General features: G+C 40.5%; 2 protein-coding genes across 8 annotated transcripts in view; both read right to left on the bottom strand.

The window, feature by feature from the left end:
* Window positions 1–11,987, bottom strand: part of add2 (adducin 2 (beta)) — a 34,870-nt gene extending 22,883 nt beyond the window's left edge. For 3 of the 7 annotated variants that reach the window (XM_034226932.1, XM_034226936.1, XM_034226939.1), the window contains exon 1: window positions 11,632–11,987. The gene's annotated coding sequence lies outside the window, so the exon portion shown is untranslated. Of the gene's footprint in view, window positions 1–2,359; window positions 2,493–11,631 lie in introns of those variants that run through there. The other 4 variants (XM_034226938.1, XM_034226935.1, XM_034226933.1 and 1 more) reach the window with 4 other exon arrangements.
* Window positions 11,988–13,321: 1,334 nt separating this feature from the next.
* Window positions 13,322–26,646, bottom strand: figla (folliculogenesis specific bHLH transcription factor). Its single transcript, XM_034226940.1, has 6 exons — window positions 26,368–26,646; window positions 25,528–25,674; window positions 25,323–25,412; window positions 22,361–22,495; window positions 20,198–20,248; window positions 13,322–13,823 (listed from the first exon to the last, which is right to left on the bottom strand). The coding sequence occupies exons 1-5, from the start codon at window positions 26,551–26,553 to the stop codon at window positions 20,234–20,236; spliced, it is 573 nt and encodes a 190-aa protein (XP_034082831.1). The 5' UTR covers window positions 26,554–26,646; the 3' UTR covers window positions 13,322–13,823; window positions 20,198–20,233.
* Between the last annotated feature and the right edge of the window lie 35 nt (window positions 26,647–26,681).

The following is a 26,681-nucleotide window of genomic DNA, read 5'->3' as shown; positions in this document are numbered from 1 at the left end:
AGAAGAGGGGACACATGTTGATGTAGAAGAGACATGGAGAAGAGGGGACACATGTTGATGTAGAAGAGACATGAAGAAGAGGGGACACATGTTGATGTAGAAGAGACATGGAGAAGAGGGGACACATGTTGATGTAGAAGAGACATGAAGAAGAGGGGACACATGTTGATGTAGAAGAGACATGAAGAAGAGGGGACACATGGTGATGTAGAAGAGACACATGTTGATGTAGAAGAGACATGAAGAAGAGGGGACACATGTTGATGTAAAAGAGACATGGAGAAGAGGGGACACATGTTGATGTAGAAGAGACATGAAGAAGAGGGGACACATGTTGATGTAGAAGAGACATGGAGAAGAGGGGACACATGTTGATGTAGAAGAGACATGGAGAAGAGGGGACACATGTTGATGTAGAAGAGACATGGAGAAGAGGGGACACATGTTGATGTAGAAGAGACATGAAGAAGAGGGGACACATGTTGATGTAGAAGAGACATGAAGAAGAGGGGACACATGTTGATGTAGAAGAGACATGAAGAAGAGGGGACACATGTTGATGTAGAAGAGACATGAAGAAGAGGGGACACATGTTGATGTAGAAGAGACATGAGAAAGTGGATTTTGCATAATAGGTGACCTTTAAATGAATGTCCATCACAATCGAGCACTTAAGAAACAAGTTCACATAATGCTGACCAAGCCTCTCGCTTCCAGGACAAGCTCTCTGTATTCTGCAGAGATCTCATGTCTGACTTCTACGAGGGAGGTGTGTGAGTCCAAAATGTTTCAGCTGCAACTTAGAGGATGGCAGAAAAAAAGGAAACGTTTCTGTTCTCAATCATTTTTTGTCTACATTGTTTGTGTAATCACTCTCATTTCCATTCGGGGAAATCCAAAGTGTGCCCTGCAGGTAGAAATAGATCTTTTTAAAACCTGACAGATTAGTCTAGGTTTTTTGCCATGGATAAATGCTGTAAGCTGTTTGCTCGGAAAATGCACTTCTTTGAGCAACAATTAGGGCAGCACAATATATACAAATCCAAAATAATGATGTTGAAATCCCAATAATGATTTTGCTTACAATGAATATAACAGATATTAAATTGTACTCAGTGCTGCCTTTCTATTGCCTTGAGCAAACAGCTTAAAAACAACACATTGTTCATTAAAGTTGAGGAAAGTAAATTACTTATAGCATTATTTTTGGAAGGATGGTAACATTGAACTGAAGAAAAAAGGCAACAAAAAGAAAAAGGAATGAGTTAAAGTAGGGTTGTTTTTTACTGACACTCTTTCACCATTAAAGGAAAACCTCAGTGCAATATCACTGTCTTTCAAGTTATTCTTAGTTGACTTTAAAAATATATATAGCATTTATATAACAGCTAGTTGCCAGAGTTGGTGTTACAGTCCTTTACGAAAACAGAAAGACTCCACTTCATTCAGCTGGAGAACAGTCTGAAGATCGGCATGAAGGCACCTTATGACCAATTATAACCGAGAAAAACATTAAAGATTGCGCTCGGCCACAATTATTGGCAGTAGCTTCAGACAGGAAGAGCCTGAGGTCACAAACCTTGTGATGAAACTACAGAAACAACAACAGGCTGCAAGTGTTGCTCTCATTCGCTCCATCATGGACAGTTTGTACTTTGAATATCATCTGTTTATGACTAGCAGGGCTGAAAAAAGAATCTGAAATGTTAGTGATATGACAATATGGACTAGTCTGAGGAGACGCAATATGTAATATGTATTAAAGACATTTGACTCAATTATATTCAGAATGTGGCGAAAAAGTCCCAACCTGAAATGTGTATTCTACAGACAAAAGGCAAATGAATGTGTTGCTATAAAAATCTATTTCCAATATCGTGAACCATATCGCAACATAAACTAAATTAGATATTTTTTACAACGCCCTATTCATACCTAATTTGAAATTAACCAAGCAAACAGATTAGATTAAATAGAAGTATAGACATAATTATTAATACAAAATAATAGGTTAAAAGACATTACAAAGTCTTATTTAGCTAGCCATTAGCTCCTAAAGCAGCGGCAATGATTCAGATCAATTCAAAAAGTAATTGCTATCAAAGTTAATATGTGCAGTATGCAGAATATTGTTTAATAATAAGACTATGATTCAAAGAGTCCACTAAAGCCCAGCACATTAAATATTAAATCACAATTATCCGTTCAATCAATACTCTCACAATATGTACAATTTAAAGTAAGATAAATACGTTTGTTTATCTTGCATTAGCGCGAAAACAGAGTGGATAAACAAACTGCACATTAAGCCGGCTTCTTCTGTAATCTCAAAAGGCAGCATAAAGATATAAAAACCTACCCTCACATGAAGGATGCTGTATTCCTCAGGGCACAGATTAGTGGAAGTGCAGAGCTTTTTACAAAATGCAGCATTAGCCGACAGCAGCGCCAGAACCACTAACAGGAAGTGAGCTCGAGATGCAGCTCGGTAATTGGAGGAAGAGTAAAGAGTTACTGTAAGGACCTTTAGAGAGAAGCTGGCCACTCCCAGATGACACACACACACACACACACACACACACACACACACACACACACACACACACACACACACACACACACACACACACACACACACACACACACACACACACACACACACACACACACACACACACACACACACACACACACACACACACACACACACACACACACACACACAGCTGCAGAGAGCAGATTAGGTCCACACACACCACACCCTCCTGTGCTACATCTTACTTGATAAGATGCATTTCTGTAACTAGTTGTGCATCGTCAAATCCTTTCATGTCTTTAACACCCAGGGCTCATTTTGAAGAGGCTCGCTTTAATATCACAATAGACCCATCAGATCCATGTGTATCACTTATTGCAAACCACACAAGAAACTCGGAGAGATGACTAAACCTTTACAGGAGGTTCTGGATCAATTGTACTTAAACTCAACAACATCAGGCTCACTGAGTTCAACATCACTTAAACGTTCAGCTATCCAACGTCAGCAATTTGCTAAAGCACTTACTCCCCAATCAAACATTGACATACTGTAACTGTGCAGTTATGTGTTGCAATAACTATTACTTTTATTATAGATTCATCTGCAGACTATTGACCTAATCAATCGATTAACGTAGGGGTCTAAAACATGTCCATCTCATTCTTGTTTTGTAAATCCAAAACATATTGACTTTAACATGATATAAGAAAAGCAGGAAATGTCCATGTTTGAGACGCTGAAAAGAGCATTTTCTGACATTTTTGCACGCAAAATTACTTAAACAATTAATCAATTATTAAAATACCTTGTGCCTATTTTCTGTTGATAGACAAATCATTTCAGCCCTAGTCACTATTGATTCTTCAGTGATTACTTTCAGATAGATGCTACTTTCCTTTTTCTCTGATGTATTTTAGCTTTTAATCGATCATAAACTCTGATATGTCCATTGAAATGTATCGACATGATTGTTTTGAACAGAGTTGCTCATTTTTAAATAACAGGCAGCAGACGGTCTATAAAGTGATATAGATATATAGTCTTTTACTCTCTCACAGTGGAGGCTGGTCCTCGGTGTGTTTGCCTCTCGGGCCCAGCTGCTGACAGGCAGCAGACAGACAGCCTCTCTCTCCAGGGAGGGTCCTAATGGCTGAGGGGAGACCTCAGCCTCACTTCCTGCTGCTCTGATCCTCAGCTGCACTGTGATCATGGTGCATCATCAGCTCCTTTCTGTTTCATAACATCTCAGGGAGGAGTGGAGCTGATTTCCTGCCACTCTCTCTTCTATGGCTGCATTTTAAAGCTCCCATGTCATGGCCATTTCAACTGATCATATTTCCATTGTTGAGGTATACTAGAATAGATTTAAATTGTGCAATTTTCCAAACTCACGTTGGTTTCTCATGCAGCATCTCTGTACAGCATGTGTATTCACCAGGTATTCACTCTCTGTCCTAAACGGCTTGTTGGAGCTCCTGCCCCCCCCCCCCCCTCCCTGTGAGCCCAGTGTGCTCTGATTGGACGGGACGTTGCGAGGCTCGTTGCTGACAGGTGCGGAGCGGACGAGTTTCCGGGTCGGCGATACAACGAGAACAAGCGAAACTCATCCTGAGCACACACAAACACTCACAGCCGAAGCAAAAACAATAAGTGTGGCTTGATATTGAGTAAGAAAAAGGTATATAACGCTGTGAGAATGGGTCTACGGAGAGCATTTCTCCGCGTTCCCAACTCGTCTATTGCCAGCGTTCAGGGAGCTCTATGCAAGTCAATAGCCGCGTTCACACCAAGTACTTTGCCGTACTTAGTGCCGGCACTTAGTGCCCCGGCACTAAGTACAGATCGTGTTCACACCGGAATAAGTTCCCTGAGGGAAGGTTACGCAAATGAGCCGCTGACGTCACTTTGTCGTCTTCTTCTGCTTTGGGTTTACTGGCAGGCCGCAAACAACTTCACGGCGTATACTGTCACCTGAAGTCCCCGGCCGGAAGTCCCCGGAGTTGGGGACTGGCTTCAGTAGAAGCTGCTGGGACTTCCAGCAGCTTCTACTTAAGCCTTCCGAGTAAATCGCCAGAACGCCGACACCTCCTCATCTCCACCGCTCCCATGTTTTATTTTGTGTTGCCATAAGTTAGTCTCTCTACGTTTGTGCGCTGGGCAAATGCTAATAATAATGCTAATGCAAGGATAATAAAATGGCGGCTCTACAAAACATTTCAGAGTTTTACGGGGCGTGGTTTGCAATTCGCCCAGCCAATCAGAACTGGGGCACATTTTTCTCCCAGGAAAGTACCATCTCTCAGCAGGCACTAAAAATGCGGGTAAAAGTTCCCGGCACTAAGTACTCTTTTTGGTGTGAACGCGACATAAGGGGTACTAACGGAACTAAACGCGAAAAGTACGGGGAAAAGTACTCCGGTGTGAACGCGGCTATTGGGACTCCCTGTTAGTTAGCCAAGGGATCCTGGCAGTGGCTGCCGGCCCATATGGGCGCTAGGGGCGCCGCCCCCCCCTCTTCCCACATTAAAAAAAATATATATATTTAAAAAATATATTTTTTATTTTTAATAAACAAGGTAAATATTATATAATTGGTATCAGTAAAATGTATAATCTACAATAAAATCTCGTTTAAAATGGTGTTACGATGTCTAAAGTTACTGATAAGTCACATGTTTCCTGCCTGGCCTTGCCCGTGTGTATCATTACCCTCTCTCGTCTGGGCGCTATGCACAGCGCCCAGACGAGAGTGCAGCAAGTGCAGCAGAAGCCAACTGTTGCTATCTTTAAACTATGCCACCAAAACATAATTTCAGCCAATCAGCGTTGTCAAATCTGATGGTCACAGGGCGCCTACGTCAGCGCCCGGTGCAGTCTGTGAGTTGTTTGGACTTGTATCCAACGAGACAAAACAGGAAGCTGTCATACACTCTGGAAGCATTAGCAGCTAATGAATCTCCGTTTTTGACATAAAAATGGAATTATGGATTGTCAATACTTTTTTCAAAGTGACAGACACATTGGATTAACCTATGGATTAACCTTCAGCCGCGTTCTCGTTTTTTATCAGAATAACAGCAAAAGGTGAGCATATCTCCATGTTTTGCTACCTACAGTAAAGCTACGTTGTGTGTTCTGATCGCTCAGTGATGATACTTATATTTCTAGAATCTGTGGAATCTCAGCTTGTTAGCTAAGCTTGTTTGTGCATATCCGATAAGTATTTCGATTGATTTATACCTAGAGTGCGTTTTCGCACAGGGGTCATTTAGACGCTTCTTGTGAGACTTGTGTTTTGTTTCGGTAAACATGGTTCATATTAGGGATGCACGATAATTATCGACCCGATAATTATCGGTCCGATATTAGGAATTATGACGTCATCCAGATAAACCCGATACCAGTATTAATAGCCCCGATAATATACAATATATTTTTTGGGTAAAATAAAATAAAAAATACTGCGGTGTGGGTGGATTGGGATGAGGGGCGCTTGTTTTTCACTCGGCTCCTCCCGTTTTGCCAGTACTGTGGTATTAGTGGTTTAGGAAGAGGGGAGTTCTTCACAAATCCAGCGCTCCCTAACTCATGCCTGGCTGTGACGTAAATGGTGTGCGGCCGTGAAGCCAGGACAGTAAACAAACATGTCGTCGGTGGTATGGGCGTTGGAGCTATGTGCAACTCAAGGCATATGCTCGAACCGGAGCTGCCTGGACGCTGCAATCATGTTGCGCACTATCCGTGCTGAGTGTGCTGACTTTTCGTACAATGCCCCACTGTCTGGCTTCCTGCATAAAGTCAAGTGCTCGGCGCAGTTGTGGCAAAATGTCGCTCCTCTGTTTTCATTTAAACAGCTCCTTATATCCGTTAGCGCAGCTAGCTAGCACCAGATGCTAACAACAACAATGCACGTAAGGTCTCTCTCTCGCTCGCTCGGGCCACACATACACACACCCTCCCGGTCCTCCAGATGGCCAGTCGGTGCCTGCCGGTGAGCGTGGAAGTGTGGTCTGCCACAAGCGGGCGGCAGGAGCGGGGCTGTCAGCATCAGCTTGTAGATGGTATTTTAAACTCGATGCGCTCTGAAACTACGGGGCGGCCGAGGAAAAAAAAATACACATGCGTTAAAATAATTAGTGGCGTAAACATTTTTTTATTATCGGTTATCGGTATCGGTATCGGTCTTGAGAAGCAGGAAGTTATCGGTATCGGTTTCAAAAAATCGTGCATCCCTAGTTCATATCATCAGTTAGTTGAGTTTCTTCCTGTTAAATGAGTAGGACACATTTTAAGAAGCCCTGAGACACAGTTTGGTGAGAAAAAAACGGGGGGGAAAAAGCCCCTTAACAGGTTAAATGGGAATTAAATAATTTTAAGTAATTTTGAGTGTTCCCAAAGCCCCGGTGTTCTGCAGTTTGTGTGGGCCTACTGTACTGTTGCACAGTTTATAGAAACGATGTCCAGGACAAGGTGTTTGGAAGTTTTGGAAGATTCATAGCTAACCACACTGAAGATTATGGAGGCATTGATCAGTCTTCTCATATTTTTAAGCCTCAATTTGTCCTTCCCCCCCCCTCTAACATCACCAGAAGTCATAATTTAAGGGGTCTTTTCTCAATTTTTTACAGGGGGAGCATCCCCCCAGACCCCCCTACTATTGTTTGGTCACCATTTCCACAGCCCCACCTAAAATATTTTCCACCAGCCGCCACTGGATCCTGGTGTGTGAGGTGCTCCGCGGATTGGTCCATTTTGTCATTTGTTGTTGATTTGGATGTTCACACGTCAGAGAACTCAGGAAGCAAACAATGGAAAATTAGAAATCTTCAACGAGGCGTTCTGGGGCAGCATAGACAGGACTTTTCTGTGTTAGAGTTTTACTCGCTACAGGGTGTACTTTGAGGGTTTGTAACTCTGCAGACCGTTCACATGCAGAAAAACCTTCATAACACACAAGGGGACGGGTAATAACCGGAAAAGCATGACATGTGACCTTTAAAGTCTGAACTGTTTATTGTAACGACTCGCATTGTAAATCAGGAGAAAGGAAACACTTGCAAGGTTCTTATTTTCCAGGATTAATCTTCATTAACCTGTTAAGCCCCAAGCCTGTTTTTCAGAGTTTATCAAAAAATCAAAGCAGGTTGCCAGCCACAACCTGAAGCTGAGTGAGGACCAAGAGAACAACTAGAACAAAAGGAGGGTTTGGTTATGAAAGAAACACAATGGCACTTGTATAAACAATTCGGCAACACAATGATGTTGACCTCATACTGCAGTGGTTCTCAAATGGGGGTACGCGGACCCCTAGGGGTACGTTGGAGTACTGCAGGGGGTACGTGAGATTTATTTTATGCTAATAAAAAAAAAAACATAATTAATGCATTTAAACAAAACTACTAATAGTAGATTAACTACTTTACTCAAAGGTTTACAGAAACTCTGGATAATAAAATGGGAAAAATAAACGGGGTGCTCTCTTTTCCTCTCCCTCTCCTGACAGCCCGTCAGTCTCGTGCAGCTCACTGAACCTGTAATAAGTGATCCGACAGTAAAGAATAAATATATTCTTAACTAGTTTAGCTAGTTCCAGAGTAGATACACTAGCTAAGTGTGTTAGGTCTAACTCTTAGTGTATTTAGTTTTGCTCCACTCAACGGTCCGTCACAGCGGCGGAGCTGTGATCATGCAGAGCTGCGTGTTCTCTGTCAGCAGCAGCTGATCTGATCTCTCTCTCGCGTCCAGTTAGACTTCACTCGCGTTTATGTCCAAATCTATTAGATCTAGCTAGTTCTAGCTAATTATATGACTGCCTGCTTATCAAAGGACACCTAAACAATAAGCGTTGCTTGACAACGGCGTGTGGCCGCAAAGTAGCGCAGCATTATGCATATGTATATGAGGGGTCAAAATCCCATGCTCATAAAATGCTCATATATTTTTTTCTCTTCATTCCCCACGACCCAAAATAAATAAATATACACATTTTAGGAAAAGTAACGAAGTTTGAGCAGTGTGGGTTTTATATGAACAGAGTTACACATATTTCAAAACACGAAGTGTAATAACTGCAGTTTGCCTCCCTGTCAGAATGACAAAGATCCTCAGTGAAGCTCAAGCCCATGTTTCACTACACTGTAATTACAACTTATTAAAAAGATCAGTTCAATGCAACTAATGTCGTCTTTGTTATTGCATGATGTTAAAATTTGAAATGTATCATTTAAGTGTTTCTCAGTTACAAGGTTGTTGTTTTAATAACTCAGACACCTCTTTGTATAGGCATGTTTTCCTTAACAAATTGTTTTTGCACTGATCAGGGGGTACTTGGCTGAATTTCAAAGGGGGTACATTATTGAAAAAAGTTTGAGATCCACTGTAATACTGTAAGGATTCCTGTAATTTGTTCAGATTTGAATATATACTAATCTGCAAAATTAAAAAAAAAAATTGAAATCTCCAACGAGGCGTTCTGGAGCAGCATAGACAGGACTTTTCTGTGTTCGAGTTTTACTCGCTACAGGGTGTACTTTGAGGGTTTGTGATTCTGCAGACCGTTCACATGCAGAAAAACCTTCATAACACACAAGGGGACGGGTAATAACCGGAAAAGCATGACATGGGACCTTTAAAGTCTGAACAGTTTATTGTAACGACTCGCATTGTGTGCATGTAGTCGCATCACAGCACGTGCAATGCCATAAATCAGGAGAAAGGAAACACTTGCAAGGTTCTTATTTTCCAGGATTAATCTTCATTAACCTGTTAAGCCCCAAGCCTGTTTTTCAGAGTTTATCAAAAAATCAAAGCAGGTTGCCAGCCACAACCTGAAGCTGAGTGAGGACCAAGAGAACAACTAGAACAAAAGGAGGGTTTGGTTGTGAAAGAAACACAATGGCACTGTATAAACAATTCGTCAACACAATGATGTTGACCTCGTAAGGATTCCTGTAATTTGTTCAGATTTGAATATATACTAATCTGCAAGATTGGCAAAACCAAATATTTGATATGTTCAGGTAATCATGCAACGCAATGCATTTCTGTTAGAAACCCATCTCGACACATTTGGATAAAGATATGAAGATCTGATTTGTGATTACTCAAAAAATACATTAAAAACTGATCAAATAAAACAATCCTTTTGAAAAGTAAACACTTTAGATTAAACAGTCAGCAGCGCTGCAACCATTAGTCGAATCATTGATAATCAACAGGGAGGTATTACAACTATTTTGACAATCAATACATCATTAAACGTGGCCACTAGAGAGTGGTTTTAGGACCTCTGTGCCCTTGACTTCCAGCTGCAGAGAGGCGGCTGGATAATCACTAAGAAGCTTTGATTGATTTTTCTTTGGGTTCGCTTTCAGGTTTATTTTATAATGTCTGCTAAGTGGTTCCTAACCTGTAAACCAGTGTTATAATAAAGCAGTATCTCTGACTGAGTAAGATAAATATTAATAAATATTGTTGCTTTCTAAACTAAAATCATGTTTACCTCTTTATTTGTACATGTTATAATCCAATGAAAAATATGTTTAGACATGTTTTGGTCTATGAAATGTCGCAAACTAGTGAAACATGTCAATATTAGTGTCAAAGTCCAAAGTGAAGTTTTTAAATGTCTTGTTTGTCAGTCAAAAACCAAAAGATATTACCTTAATAAGATATACAATTTAAAAAAGCAGCAGTGTTCAAATTTGAGAGGCTGAAAACAACATTTTCTGACATTACTGCACGAGAAACTACTTCAATAATCGATCAATTATCCAAATAGTTGCTGATTAGTTTTTCTAAGTCGACTTATCGTTGCTAGTCCATTTTCAACAAAAAAACAAAACATTATTTATTTGGAAAAGCACTGTATTATCACAGGATCTTCATTTTGGTAGAGCTTTCATTAATAAGTCAACTTATCTATTAATCGATCAACCCAAAAAATAATTGGAAAATATTTTGCTAATTGGAAATTCAGGTTTGAAGCCTCAAATAGACATTTTGCTCAAATAATATATTTGAGTTTCCGAATGACTAAAAACCAGACATTTAAAGATTTGGAGAAACTGGGATGAACCTTTTTTTGTTTGTTTACTATCCTCTGAAATGTTACAAACTAAATGATCAACCTAGAAATTAATCAGCCGATTGATCGTTACAAATATTCATTAGTTGCAGCCCTAGTAAATTAAAAGACTCGATATATGAGAGTCACTATTCAAAAAATGAATCACCTGAAATTAGATATGATACAGTTTAATAATATACATTTAAACCCACTAATGACTTCTATACAGCTGTAGCTCAAATGAACCCATCATCATTGTGCTGATGGAGATTAATATCTGTATAGGGAGGGGGGGTAGGTTTATATCGATCATAGAGTCACGTGAGTGCAAGCAGGGCTCCATATTGTGCTTTTACAGCTTCATATTTCACCGTGCATGCAGATATCGTGTATAGCTGCATGTTTGTTAGCATCCTCCACACCAGCTAGCTGCCCATCATGCATGGCTGCTTAGCAACATCCGCACGCGCTGCAGCATCAGCATCAGCATCCGCTTAATGGCCACCAGCTAAAAAAATAAATGCAGCAGCGACGACTCAACCCTTTCTCTCTAAATAACCGAGCAAATATACATCTTAAAAAATATATAATTCCAATAGAAGCAAGAGCAATGCACTTAATCATGGCCTGCATATCCACCCAGAACTGTTGTACAAAAATGAACAAAAAACGACATCGCTGGCACGGTAATAAGCAAGAGTAGAGGCTGCATGGCTACATCACACAATACATGACACAACTGCACAGATGAGACCTTGCGTTAGTCACGGGCCTTCGTGTGCAGAGCGCAATGAAGAGAAGAAAGCAACAACAATGCGGAGAGCTGCAGAATACGCGATCTTAATCACTAGCACATTATAAGGAATAAAAGACAGCAGATGCACCGTATGTCTGACAACAGCACCGGGCAGTATGGTGTCTGATGATCGGCGTACACACGGCTCATGCACGCTGCAGGGAGAACATACGCCCAGCCATTTAACCATGCTGTTACACTAACACTGATGTTAGCAGGTTTACTCACCTCAGTGCATCCTCGGGAGCGCGTGTTCTCTAAGCGCGCGGCTCACCCACGGCCCCGAAGCCGTATACCTCAGGAAGAAAAGAGATGTGTGGTTAATTACAATTATAACGCCCAAAGCGAAGTTCCTTTGTGGGGTTATTTCAGGGCCTCAGCTGGTACCAAGTCGGAGGATGTTTTTCATTGCTCGGTGCGCCTGGACCAGCCCACTGCCACGCCTGTCCACAGTCACACACACGCGCGCACGCACGCGCACACACGCACACACAGGGCTCCCACTCTTGTATGCACCCACAGTGAGATTCAAGCTTTGCAATGCACTTGGAGTTATTGTGTTGGGAAAAAACCACGCAAAGCCCAAGTGGATGTCTAATGCTTTCTCTTAAAACGTTTAGTTGGCGGGGCCCAGTGCAACCAGGATCAAGATATATGAGCTACATACAGGCGCCCCCTGCTGTTCTGATGGAGAACAGCATGGACACCGTTAGAACATACATTAGGTTTTTGCTGTATGTATTTAAGTAGGCCTTCTTAGCAGACAGAAACTTAGTACATTATATTTAAAGATACTTCTTAAACTTATTTGTGCACTACTAAGTACATTGTGCTTTTAACTTCTCTTACTTACATGTATTTAGTAATCACTTAGGATTATAATGATACACAATATAATCAACAAATAATTTATCATAAACTAGTAGATGTTAAATATAATTATTTGCTCCCTCAGTGAAATGTTAACCTACCCTGGAGTATTTACTGTACAACAAGCTCCAGCTGTTAAGTTATGAACATTTCAATAAATATAATACAGTAATATAAAAGTGTATAGAATAACTCTTAAATTGTTACGCCAATAATTTTGTTCTTTTACTAGAGCAGAATTTTGAAATCATGACGTTCACTTGCAGAGTATTTCTACACTGTACAAGTACTAGGTATGAGTACTCAGTCCACAACAAGTAAAAGGTTTAAGTAATTGTACTTTAATTGAGTATTTCTATTTTCTGACACTTTTTACTATTTTACTTCCTAGAATATACAGATTTGACATGACAAACACTGGAATAGACTTCAATAAATGATTGATCACCCTTTAACAGATAGGCCATTAATCACCGTTTAAAAGTGGATCGATCAGTAAAAATAACCCCATTAGTTAAATGCACTGGTCAGCTTTCTGTCCCCAGAGTCAGAACTAAACATGGAGAAGCAGCGTTCAGTTATTATGCTCCAAATATCTGGAACAAACTCCCAGAAACCTGCAGGTCCGCTGCAACTCTGACTACTTTTAAATCCAGGCTGAAGACTTTTCTTTTTGTCGCTGCTTTTAATTCATATCTTAGACTGCACTGTAACTTTTATCCATGTATTTTTTCTTTTAATGTTTATTTTATTAGCTTTTCTTTTAATGACTGATTTTAAATGCCATTTTCTTAATGTCTTTCATTTTTTTGTAAAGCACTTTGAATTGCCTTGTGTTGAAAGGTGCTATATAAATAAACTTGCCTTGCCTTCAACATATTGATTACTTGTCATTTTGATGTGACCTTTTTTGACCTGTGCAGACATTTGAACGCAGGGTTTTCAGCAGTTATGGCTTTACTTCTTTACATTATTCTTCCACCACTGCACATTTAAAAAAGGATACTAACCTGGAGATGTGTGCCAAATAAAAACACGTTACAATGAGTCGTTAATTACATCATTTATCAAGCATTTTGAAATTCAAGTTGTCTTTTTTAAGTAAGAGTAGTACATGTAGTTTTGCAAGGAAAACTCAAATGAAAACCTCTGAAATGAGAAACATTGGCAACCACAGCATTCAGTTATATGGACAAAAAAAATAATATAAATACAGAAATGTAACAAAACGTCCGTCTTCTTGGTACAAATGTCTCCCTTTAAAGGACTTGATGACATTTCATTTAATTTAATATGTATAACAGTAGTCCTTGTAACCATTAATTGTGGCTTTTCATTAGACGGAATATAATAACTTAACAAAAAACAACCAACCCTTTTAGACAGTAATTTTAAAAACAGAAGCCGTCTTTACATTTTATTTTAGGGCTGCCAAGGATACAGTTTGTGAAATAAAAACACATTCATATTTAATCAAACAAAATATATAAATTAAATACGACAAATAAAATAGTATTTTCTCCGTGAATAATCCTTTCTTCGTAAGCCCCCTAAAAAATAAAACAAGAATTATTGAAAAATGTAACAGTTAACACAATTATCAAATTCAGTGACCTGTTGATTGAAAGGTAAATCTCTAATGGCTGTCCCCCCCCCCCCCTCTCCACTACAATGCATTGAAATAGATGTTTTTAACACACCCTGTGTAAGGGAAACTTCTGCAGCAATGGAAAGTCAGGACTCAGAGAGACACGAGGAGAGTTGGAGCTTTGATGTCAAACACTGGGGTTTATTACAAGGATACGGCCGGAGAATTCATATCACAAGTCACAGCAGCAAAAGGTTCTGACTGCACGGGTGGGTTGTCATGTAAATTCTGATCAGCCTCGCATCTTGGTAGACCCTTTAACTAGTTTACTGAGAGTCAACCCACATATTGGGGGAAGGTATACGTGAACACCAGGGCCCAGGAGTTCAAAACTTTGAATCCCTATCTGATTTGGATTTTGGGGAGTTCAAAACCAAAAAACAGGATTAGGATCACTTTGATATCCAATCAGATTAGGACATCCAATCCAAGCTTTAATCTGGATCAAATCTTCAAAACGGGTAGTTCAAACCGACAACACAGGATTGGGATCAATTTGATCCCAAAAAACTGGATTATCCTGATCCCACCAGAGGGGTGGATTTCCAGTGGATTACCAGAGCAAAATGTACTGTACAATTTATTATAAAATATGTTTCAATTTAAATTAGATGGCAAAGTTTGTTAACTGAAATAATACACCATTTTTAGCCTTCATGGGAAATACATTTTATTTGTCCATTTTTTGCTCATGTTTGTTTGTGGTGGCCTATTTTCTTTTCAACCAAATGTTGATGACATAAATGTTTATGCTCATAAAAGTATCACAACAAAGATTGTCAATCACAAATGTAATTTAGATTAAATAAAAAATATCTTCAACAAAAAAAAAGTCCATCATCTGTCATCACCTTTCAAATTTAAAAATATAATTAGACATTATAGATGTCTCTGCAATGTGGCCTCTTGTCTTCCTTGTATTATTTTTCATGTCCACAAAATGGCGCTCGGTAGGATTAAAGCACTGATATTCAGGATCTAGTCATCTTGAAAAATCGTAATCTGGATCAGGCTGATCCTATCCTGAATTGCTTTGAACTCCAGGGACAACATTTGTCCGACTTGTCTGATCCTGGATCACAAAAAATGGGATTTCAAAATCTGATCGGATCTGATTGAGATTAAAAGTTTTGAACTCCTGGGCCCTGGAGACACTGAATCACTTATCTGACTCTTTGGCTCTGTGACCGAGAGTTGACCGGTCATAAAACAGGTAATGTCAACAATAGCTGAGACTTCCCATTCCTTAAGACAGATAACAGACTTAGGGTTCGTCGTAAATGTCAACAGGCAGAAAGGTTAAATATCTTAGGAGTATGGAAGAATTATTCTTTGACACTTAGGAGTAAAACAGAAATATTCCCTTCCACCCTGACCCTCCTTTAAGTGCACTTTTATAAAGAAAGCTGGGTGCTACCTGAAACATTTAACCAGAAGAGGGCGCTGTAACACGTCAAATCTTTGGGATAATGAATTTTCTATTGTGCCCATGTGTTATTAAGGGTAATCCTGTTTACAAGAGTGTTACCTCATTAAATGACCAGTCATACACTTGAGCAGAGGTCTAATGAGCCAGAATAACTGAACACATCTGTGTGTGCGGGGCCTGCAAGTGTGGGAAGATACCAGGGCTTAACATAGGTTTGTTAAGGCAATGAAGGGAATACTTCACCTACAATATGATCATTTGAACATTACGTACCCTGTGTTAACTTCAATGTGTTTTTATTTTGTGTTTGTATACAGTTTCTCCATGGTAAACATAGGATAACAACATGGAGAAAATTGGATTCAAGGTGAGCTGTTGGTATACAAATGATCCTTTATGTAACCCACTGCTTCTTTTTTTTCCACTGCAGAAATGTTGACTACTTTTTGCAGAAAAGGCGCATAACTATGACTCTACTCTTTTCAATTGTGACAGTGAGCCTGCATGCGCAATACCCTAAAACTGATGCAGCTAAATGCAATCATCATTCATTTCCTCTGTGACATGTACAGATATCTTCTGTGTCAATGAGTGTTTTTTTAAAGGTTTTATTCATGCTGAATGATTTGTTTTCTAAGATTTGTATGAGCACATCCCTGGCAAACAGAAGATGTAAATGGCTACTCATTTATGTTAATTATATAAACAAATTGACCCAATTGTCCTAGTCTTCCTTTGTTGGAGAACACCCCTTATTTGTACCGTCAATTGGAAATTAAATTAAAAGAATGTTTGTGTCCACATGGGGGCGACATTTGTATAATATTACACCAACGATCATATGTTTTTCTATTACCAGTGTGCAACTCGATTTTGACAGGAAAGCAACTGGAGACTTCTAGAATTGTGTGAGTAACATTCTGTTTTTAGACTTCTCTGTTTCAGTGTGTGTACTCTGTATCAATGCTCTGAAGTTGATCTGACTGAAATTGTGATTTTAAATCTCAAAACCGCTACAGTATCTGTCAGGCAGAAACTTGGGACAAGTAATTTGACTGAAACCTTAAAACTGAACTAACTGACTGCTAGAGTTAACTTTGATTTAAACATTTGTAGAATACTAAGAGCTTTATTGAGTAGGTGTAACTGTATTAAGGGTTAAACTCAGAACTTTATAACTTAGGGTTTAATGTAATTGTAAAACCATTGGGCCACTGAAAAGACAATAACAAGTCAGGAGGGAGCCAGTCTAGATTTCCTTTTGAGGGCCACCAGCTGCAGAGAGTGAACTAATTAAAGGGACGTGGCCCCACAGCTGTGAGAACTCATCAATCAGGTGTCCATTTTAGGTAGCACTTTCCTGGAGCGTCAGCTTCAGCGTCAGACAGGCTAAGACTGACAAAGACATTGGAGTCCTGCGGGAGTAAGACTGACAAAGACATTGGAGTCCTGCGGGAGTCACGAGGGAGGCAAAGAGGAGGCAAATCCTACTTTGATTGAGCTAAAGTATCGCTGGTGTTTTATTTTATTTGGTTGTTTAGCCCCTCATGCTATAATCATGTGTATTTTCTCCATTCCTGTTTATGTGTCTTCTCGCAATTATCACTGGCCCCGTGTATCTCGTAATCGATATAACCGGCCTGCTCTCGTCTATCCCACATGCTCCACTGAGATCCAACATCTAGTTTCAGGCGGCCTGTGGAACTGCCAGTCAGCTGTTCCTAAGGCTGACTTCATCTCTGGCTACGCCTCCCTGCAAACCCTGGATTTCCTTGCTCTCACTGAGACCTGGATTACTCCATCCAACACATCCACCCCAGCAGCTCTCTCCACTGCATATTCCTTCTCCCATACACCCAGACCAACTGGCAGAGGAGGTGGCACTGGTCTCCTGCTCTCTCCCAAATGGAGCTTTTCCCTCTTCAAGCTACCTAACTTCACTCCTTCCACCTTTGAATTCCATGCCGTCACAGTAACCCATCCTATACAATTAACCATTGTTGTTCTCTACCGTCCACCAGGCGCCTTGGGGGACTTCTTGGAGGAATTAGATAATCTCCTCTCACTCATCCCTGAAACTGGCCCTCCCGCTGTACTTCTCGGAGACTTCAACCTCCAGACAGGGAAGATAGACGAACTAACATCTCTGTTAACCGTCTTTGCTTTCTCACTGTCTCCTTCCCCACCAGCTCATAAAGTGTCCTTGATCTCATATTCTCAAGGAACTGTACTACTTCTAACCTCTCTGTAAACCCGCTCCACACATCCGATCACTTCTTCATTTCATTCTCTCTACCCCTTTCCAAACATAACAAACTAATCTCTTCTCATCCTGCACTTGTCCGCCGTAACCTTCGTTCCCTCTCCCCCTCTACCTTTGCCTCATCGGTGCTCTCAGCCCTCCCTTCCTCGGACTCGTTCCAACTACGACATCCAAACTCTGCTGTAGAAACTCTCCTCTCTACTCTCTCATCCTCTCTGGACTCTCTCTGTCCTCTCACATCTCGGCAGGCTCGTCAGTCCCCTCCTGCTCCCTGGCTAAATGATGCACTGCGTGCTAATAGAACCGTCCTTAGGGCAGCAGAGCGGAAATGGTGGAAATCCAAACACCGTGACGACCTCCTAACCTATCAGGCTCTCCTCTCCTCTTTCTCTGCTTCGATCTCTCAAAAAGCACTTTCTTTCAAGATAAGATCCAATCTTCCTATTCCAATCCAAAAAACTATTTTCCATCTTCTCCACCCTCTTGGACCCTCCCAAAGCCCCTTCCCCCTCCTCCCTTCTGTCAAGCGACTTTGTTAACCACTTTGAAAAAAAGGTTGATGATATTCGCTCTTCTTTTTCTGACTCACCGCTGGGTCACCAGACCCTCCTTTCACCAACACACTGACCTCCTTTTCCCCTCTCTCTCCAAGTGAGGTTCTTACCCTCATTACCTCTGCCCGCCCTACCACCTGTCCTCTGGACCCTATCCCTTCAAACCTCCTTCAGACTATCGCTCCTGATAATCTACCGTTTCTCTCCCATTTCATCAACACTTCTCTAACTTCTGGTCACTTTCCAAACAGTCTCAAGGAGGCAAGAGTAAACCCTCTCCTAAAGAAACCCACTCTCAACCCGTCTGATGTTATAAACTACAGGCCTGTCTCTCTCCTCCCGTTCCTGTCTAAAACACTTGAACGTGCTGTCTTTAAACAACTCTCCTGCTATCTCCATCAGAACAACCTTCTGGATCCACACCAGTCTGGTTTCAAGGCAGGTCACTCCACAGAAACTGCCCTCCTTGCTGTCACTGAGGAACTGCACACTGCTAAAGCAGCCTCCCTCTCCTCTGTCATCATCCTTTTGGACCTGTCTGCTGCATTCAACACGGTGAATCATCAGATCCTCCTTCGCACTCTCCAAAAACTTGGAGTTTCAGGCTCTGCACTTTCCCTCCTCACCTCATACCTCAAAGACCGCACCTACAGGGTTACTTGGAGAGGGTCCGAGTCCGACCCTTGTCAATTAACTACAGGGGTCCCTCAGGGCTCTGTTCTTGGTCCCCTCCTCTTCTCCTTGTACACAAACTCGCTCGGATCAGTCATTAGCCCGCATGGTTTTTTATACCACTGCTACGCTGACGACACCCAATTCATTCTGTCCTTTCCCCGCTCAGAGACCCAGGTCGTCACACGCATCTCTGCTTGTCTAGCTGACATCTCTCAGTGGATGTCTGATCATCACCTCAAGCTCAACCTTGACAAGACTGAACTGCTTTTCCTTCTGGGAAAATATTGTCCCACTCTTGACCTAACAATCAACATCGGCACCTCTGTTGTTTCCCCGACTCAGACTGCAAGGAATCTGGGTGTGACCCTAGACAACAACCTGTCCTTCACTGCAAACATCGCTGCTACAACCCGCTGCTGCAGATACACGCTTTACAACATCAGGAGGATGCGTCCCCAGCTGACCCAGAAAGCGACGCAGCTTCTGGTCCAGGCTCTCGTCATCTCACACCTAGACTACTGCAACTCCCTCCTGGCTGGTCTACCTGCATGTGCCATCCGACCTCTGCAGCTCATCCAGAATGCAGCGGCTCGTCTGGTCTTCAACCTTCCTAAATTCTCCCACACCACACCGCTCCTCCGCTCGCTTCACTGGCTTCCGGTAACTGCTAGAATCCACTTCAAGACACTGGTACTTGCTTACCATGCTGCGAATGGTTCTGGCCCTTCCTACATCCAGGACATGGTTCAACCGTACACCCCAGCACGTGCACTCCGCATCAACCAAACGGCTCGCTGCACCCTCGCTGCAAAGGGGACCCAAGTTCCCATCAGCAAAAACATGTGGGTTTGCTATCCTGGCTCCAAGATGGTGGAATGAGCTCCCCATTGACATCAGGACAGCAGATAGCTTACACACCTTCCGGCGCAGACTGAAAACTCATCTCTTTCGACTCCACTTCGAGCGATAGAACTATTAACAAAGCACTTATATACTAATAAAGGGCTGGCTTATCTAAAGCCAGTTGAGTAGCACTTGAAATGTTTTTGCTCTATGAAGCCTGATGTACTTATATGATTCTGTTTTCCTCAAGTTTGTATTTTGTTGGTCGAACGCACTTATTGTAAGTCGCTTTGGATAAAAGCGTCAGCTAAATGTAATGTAATTACCATCCCAATTAATGTTTTTATCATAACGCCTGATATAACCTGTCCGACGTTTGCATGCATTTCAAAATAATCCTTTAACCCTGGAGTGTTAAGACTTCTGCTTTCCAACATTTTGCAGCAATCTGCATTTTAAATGAAGACATACTTATATACAGATGTTTAATCAATGTATTAAACATATCCAACCTGGCAGGTTTCCAATATTTGTCCAAGCCATCTGCTCTAGGGTTGAGACATCTGTTGTAAAAGAAGAAGGGGATAACATGTTTTAAAAAAAGACATAGCTATATGGAACAAACAGCTTGGAGAGAGGACACACACACTGTGTTTTATCTTGATCTCACCCTTCTCATCCTTCATTTAACCAATCAGATGAAGATGTACTTGTGAGGACGGTCTGAATGCCTCGTTGTGACGGCTACACTGCAGACAATCAAATGCCTCGTGTTGATTGCCAGCGGTAATTGAAGTATGTTCCAGTCAGATCATTTAAGGGAATGATAAATGTGTCTGATTGCTTATTGTTGAAGGATTCTGTATGTATTCCTACACAGTATGAATGTTGGCTGTATTATGTTTAAAAAAAAAAGTTTCACTATTTAATTAAGTGAGTGACCCGGGTTTTAATCTGGCCTGAGACCATGTGCAGCCTGCCATCCCCTGGTTCACACTTTCATAGTGGTCACTTGATTAAATGCACTGGTGGCCCAACAAAAATCTTTAAAAAAGAAAACATACATTATTGTTTATACACCAGTTTGCAACCTTGATGTGGCCGTCGTTTAAGTGGCAGTTTATTTGTATTCATGTAGCCTTATGCTTAGTGTCATTACTCTACTCAGGAATGCATATTTTCATAATTTATGAATGGTGTAGGTAGGCCCCTGTCCTCCTCAAAATGAACAAATCTTAATAAAATATATGCGCATGGTTCTATTTCCAGCAATCAGCACCTCATCACAACCCTGGGTGTGCATTACAACTGAAGTATTTTATATATTTCCTTCTTATTTCCTATGTAAATTTTTTAACAAGCAATTTTTCTTTCACTTGCGTAGTGTAAGAGTAGTGTGGTTCTGAAGGGCTTCATCTCCACTTATAGATATTTGTTTTGCTATTTAAAAATAGCACAGTATAATTCAACCTGGAGCACACTAAGAAGGGCTTTGCTCGTTATTCTATGTAATAAAGGCTAACTGACACACATGCTAATATCTAAATAAGGCAGTACTGGCACCCCGCCCCCACACACTTCAGGCACTGAAGCATTTTGTGACATCTGGCATTTTGTGAGAGAGCAGTCTGCACAGACTCTGAAAATGCATTAAAAGAAAACTGTTAAATATTTGTTTATGCCACAGATCCAAGCAGGTTTACGCCAGACGGGGAATTTATTCTGTGTTCTGTCCTGAGGGTTAACATTATTACTATGCAACATAGAAATGCTCTTTTCATTAACTTATTAGTTATTTTTATTCTTCAAAAGTCATTAGATTGCAAGAAACAAAGTCTCTGAAACTCATATTTGTGCATTAAATATGCTTAAGATTTACAGCCTAGTGGCTTGTGTCCACCTCCAGGCACTCTCATCATAGGTTGCATTAAACAGAAGCAACCCACAGATTTATATTGTAATTCAAATCTTTTTTTGATTAAGATGGAAGCAGAGTAATATTCCATGATTTTCTAAATGAATAAATAGATCCCTGATGCCAGGTTCTTGTTAACACTTCACATCAGACCCACTCATGATAGAGACCTGTGTGACGAATAAGACGACAACCTAATTAAGTGTTCAACCCTAGAGGGGAGAAATGTGTAATGTGAGACATTATTAAAACATGACAGATGTGAAGTCCCTCTTGTGAATGGCTCGTAGCAAGTCTCACATTTCTGATTTGTTGGATGTCTGTGCGCATACAACCCACATTGCAATAATTAGCCAGTTCAAAATAATAAAACCGAAACAAGCGTGTTGTGATATACATATGCTGTACCATATTTATTCTGGGTAAGGAAAACATGTTAATTAGGAAACACAGTTCATTTTCAGTTGGAATGCATTTTTCGAGATAACAAGTATTTAGAAATCTGTCTGAGAAGGTCCGAAAAGTATCCTTTAGTTTTGACGGAAATGTAAGCTATGTAATGATGTTTTACTACGAGTACATTTAATAAAAGTTTCAAAAATGTTTGTAGTTACCATCAACTATAGTTTTTAGTAAAGCAAATCTAATTCTGCATTTCAGACTCTTTTGAAAATCAGAAAAAATATTTAAAAAATTGCGATTGGAGCATCGCTACTAACCAACAACAACAGTTTATAATTAGGAAAGAAAAACGAGTTACCAGAGTCTGATCGGGTGCCACTTGTATGAGGAACTGGTATCCAGGCACCACACAGTGCTGCAGCATCAGTCTGGTCATATCTCCGTCCTCTGTCACTGCTTCTGGGAGCATGCTGAACCCATCCTCCATTCGCTCCTGTCAGGAAAGAAAAGAACATATATTTTAAAAATGACCTTAAACTATAAAATATCTTCTTTAAAGGGAATCATAAAAATTACAATTAATTGAACTGTACGGCAAAACATTTGTTCATAAGTAAAACAATAAAAGCATGACAAATCTCCATATCAAAACACCTAAAACACAGTTTTTTATTTCACTGGAACAGCAGAAGTTTTGTTGTTTTTACTTTTATTAAAAAGGTAGGGTAGGTAAGAATCATAGGTAAAAATGCAGAAACCAGCTCGAGTGAGCTAGAATTTGAAAGTACACAACCGGAAAAAATCTGTACCTTCCTTCAGACTTCCTTACAGAGCCCCTCCTCCAACACACACAAACGCGCACATGACCAATGAGGGCACGAGATAAGTTTGTGCACAGATGGAAGGCTGACAGGCAGGTAGGCCATCCAGTTACTTTAGCCGGGCCGGCTAAAATGATTGGTCGTGCTTTTTACAGCGCCACGGCTTCCACAGATGAAATGTTGTATGTATTTATTGTCAAAGCATTTAATGTATTCATTGCTATCAGGATGTTAAGAGCATTCCATGGAATATAACAAGTGCTTCTGAAGTGAATTACCTACCCTACCTTTAAATGAGACATTAACAATTATTCTCAATCATGATTTTTGTCTCCCAAATTTAAATTAAAACGATCGACTGCAATATTGTAGCTTTCAGCATTTAAGGGAGGTATTTTGGATACAGTATTTTTTTTATATTTTATAGGAGAAAACCATATTGTAAGTATAATTTAGATTTACATTATCAAGAACACATGAAAGGAAAGTACAAGCAGTGCTCCGTTAAGACAACATTGAAAGTGCAAAAATAATACTTTTCCTTCTGAAATCAAGAAATTAATAAACAGGATTATTTTTGGCTTGAATCTTGCAGCCCTACTGGCCCATAGTTTGTGACTTTTGGATTCACTGAAGTCGTACAATAACACAAACAAAATAACTGCTCAAGGCAAAGGTAGGCCAGCAACTCATGTTCTGCTAAGGTACAATTACTTCTATTTTCCAGTAGAGTCTGGTGGCGATAGCATAGAGAGGCGAAGTCCCTCCCTTTCCGGGGGACCTCCATTATTTCGGAAAAAGTATGCATTGAAGAGAGAAAGATTATCTTTCGATCCCGTTTGAATTGTGCCACGAATTACACATATGATGTTTGTCAATTTAAAATATAATTTTGCAAGTACATTTTTTTTAAATGTGTCGTAAAACTGTGAAGTAACACTTTTTTGTGTGAGACCGCTCAATGAACTACATCTCCCGTCTCGCACCACACACCAAGACGGCCGTCACGTTGAAACATTTCACTTCTTTCTTTCAGAATGAGGCGAAAAGTATTAAACGAGGTGAAAATCACTACAAGTCTGGGCACATTGAGAGCTGTGCATACACACAAGGGGAGTGAGTCGGTTCCGTAAGAGCCAGCATGCGGGACCGGGATTCTGGGATTTGTAGTCTTTCTAGTTGCGTATTTTTCATAGTCTTATATTTCAACAGTTTTACAACAAACTGTAACTTTTTGACATGGAAATGATTTTTTAAGATTGACAAACATCATATGTGTAATTCGTGGCACAATTCAAACTTCAATACATACTTTTTCCGAAATAAGGTCCCATGCTCCCTATCTCTGTTTCTTATCCTATATCTAATAGAACTGCTCAGGTCTTGATAGATTGAGTGGGGAAGTTCATGAGATCTTTCTAGAGGGTTATCAAGAATAACTTGTATCCAATGACCTTTCCCCTCTCTGTCTGTGTCTGTGTATTCTCTTGTTCCGATTAACCCAGCCAAATCTTTTTTCTTGTTTTGTATCTATATCTACGCCGGGATCCGGAGTCGAGGCTGATCCTCTTGCTGTAGTCCTGTGTCTTGGATCCTCTATCCTGAGTTCTGGATTAAGTCGTGGAGTTCGGGTCGTGGCTGAACCTGTCTCTGCGGTCCTGCCTTGGGTCTCGTCATGCTGCTTCCCTGATGGCTTCCACAGGATTGTAGCTGACATCCTCGTGGATTCATCTTCTTATTACAGACACATGCATTTCCTAACATTCGGTCTATATGCTGTAAAATGTATTATCTCTTCGATTTACACACGGCATCTATTGCACGTCTGTCTGTCCTGGGAGAGGGATCCCTCCTCTGTTGCTCTCCCTGAGGTTTCTCCCATTTTTTCCCCTTAAACTGTGGGTTTTCTCTGGAAGTTTTTCCTTGTACGATGTGAGGGTCTAAGGACAGAGGGTCTAAGGACAGAGGGTCTAAGGACAGAGGGTGTCGTTTTTCTCATACTGATATTCTGAACAATCTGTGTTGTTGTATTTGCTGTAAAGTGTCTCTACTGTAGGCTATTTTTATTATATGTACAGCACTTTGGCTCGACCAAAAATCGTTTATAAATGTGCTATATAAATAAAACTTGATTTGATGGGTCGGAAGTAGATGGGCAGGACTTCGCCTCTATAGATAACAGCGTCAGTTCTCCATAAAAAAATGGCTGTCTGACAGCATGGTAAGGCGATGAAAATACTGTTAATATAACGTACACCTAAACTAATATTTATTTATTTATTTTGGTAGGCCTTTCCTTTAGAATACACTGATTATGGATAACAACCTTTCTTTAAAACAATCTGAATTATTACTTTAAAGCTCAAAGTCAGCTTTTTACCTGAGACATAATCTTATGTGCAGGAGATAACATAAAAAAGCCAATTAGAAGGTGTTTCACAGATACAAGAAGACATTTTCAAACTGTCATAACAGCAAGGTGGAAAAACAAACACTCACATCATCCACTCGCCATAGATCACTTCCCAAGACATCAGTCTGGCCATAAGTGATTGCATTCTTGAGGAAATCAGTCCCACTGACAGTATTCTGAGAAATAGAAAATAACACTAATCAACAATACAAAATAAGTGGCAATACTGCCCTTTGAAAATAACAGAGGACACTTGTCATTTGATAGAGTCCTGATGAACAAAGCACTTACACTGTCGGTGTCCTGCAAAACTGCAAGAAGCAATCTTATGTATTCTGTCGCAGCTTTGAGTGTGTCCACTTTACTGGGCTTTCTGTCTGGTCGCATCAGTGGCACCATGCGCTTCAGGCGGGAAAACATGGTGTTCAAGTTCCTTATCTGCACATAAGAGAGGCTGAAGTTTCACATTAATGATACTTGAATAAAGCAAAAACAATGGTGATGAATAAGAACATGCATGGACAATTTATGAGCAAACCGGCCACTAGGCACAGACATGTAAAGAACAAGAGTCTTTTAGCTAATTTTGCATCTTTGTGTTAGTTATGTATGTACATTTGATCGACATTTACCAACTGCAACACATAACACATAATATAATAACCATAATAGTATAATACTGTAAAAACAAAATCCATACCGAGTAGGCTACTTTTACTGTTGATACTTGATACTTAGCCAATTATACTTCTGTAGTTTATATTATTCTGAAATGGACCTTTACTTTTGGTACAAATACTATGGTCTTAAAATACTCCATTACAAGTCAAAGTCCTTATTCCAAAATGTTACTTCAGTAAAAGTGCAAAAGTATTAGCATCAAAACGTCCTTAAAGTACAAAAAGTAAAATATATCATTCTGCACAATGGCCCATTTCAGAGCCTAACGCCACTCATCGGAGTACTTCTTAAAAGTGAATTACCATTACAGGTAACGTTGGTTGTGACGTCGACAGCTAAGTAGCTACATGTCTAAGCTAGCGGTGCGTGTTAGCAACTGCTCACTTGACGTTAGCCTGCTGTCAAACACATTAGTAAACATTTTCCTGCGTTTCACACTCTTCCACTCACTCTCAGTCGTTCCTTGGCGTTGACCAGCTCTCGTTTCTTCACAGATTCAACGAATTCCTCGGCCACGAAGTATACTCCTTGCCTTCCTCTCTTATACTTCACTATGTTGCTGTAGCAAGGGAGGGCTGACTCGCCCGTTAAACGCTTCAAAATATCGCTCATTAATTCACCCTCTGGCACCTTCATTTTAAGCCAACATATGAGTGGCTTTTGATAATCTTCTGTTACTTTAATCACGTTATGTTTTAATGTAAACGTCAAACGGCAGGAGAAGGGAGAGGTGCGGACACAACACACCTGTGCTTCATTATTAA

Source organism: Gymnodraco acuticeps, unplaced genomic scaffold (genome assembly GCF_902827175.1).
Source record: "Gymnodraco acuticeps unplaced genomic scaffold, fGymAcu1.1, whole genome shotgun sequence".
NCBI lineage: Eukaryota > Metazoa > Chordata > Actinopteri > Perciformes > Bathydraconidae > Gymnodraco > Gymnodraco acuticeps.
Note: the sequence above shows the minus strand (reverse complement) of the source record. Positions and strands in the feature narration are given on the sequence as shown.

What these genes read in the sequence shown, in the direction of transcription:
- figla (XM_034226940.1), bottom strand. Translation starts at nt 26,553, where the DNA reads ATGAAGGTGCCAGAGGGTGAATTAATGAGCGATATTTTGAAGCGTTTA. An exon ending in TTTTGCAGGACACCGACAGT is followed by an intron (nt 25,413 to 25,527) that starts GTAAGTGCTTTG and finishes TCTATTTCTCAG; the next exon opens with AATACTGTCAGTGGGACTGA. An exon ending in ATCTATGGCGAGTGGATGAT is followed by an intron (nt 22,496 to 25,322) that starts GTGAGTGTTTGT and finishes CTTTCCTGACAG; the next exon opens with GAGCGAATGGAGGATGGGTT.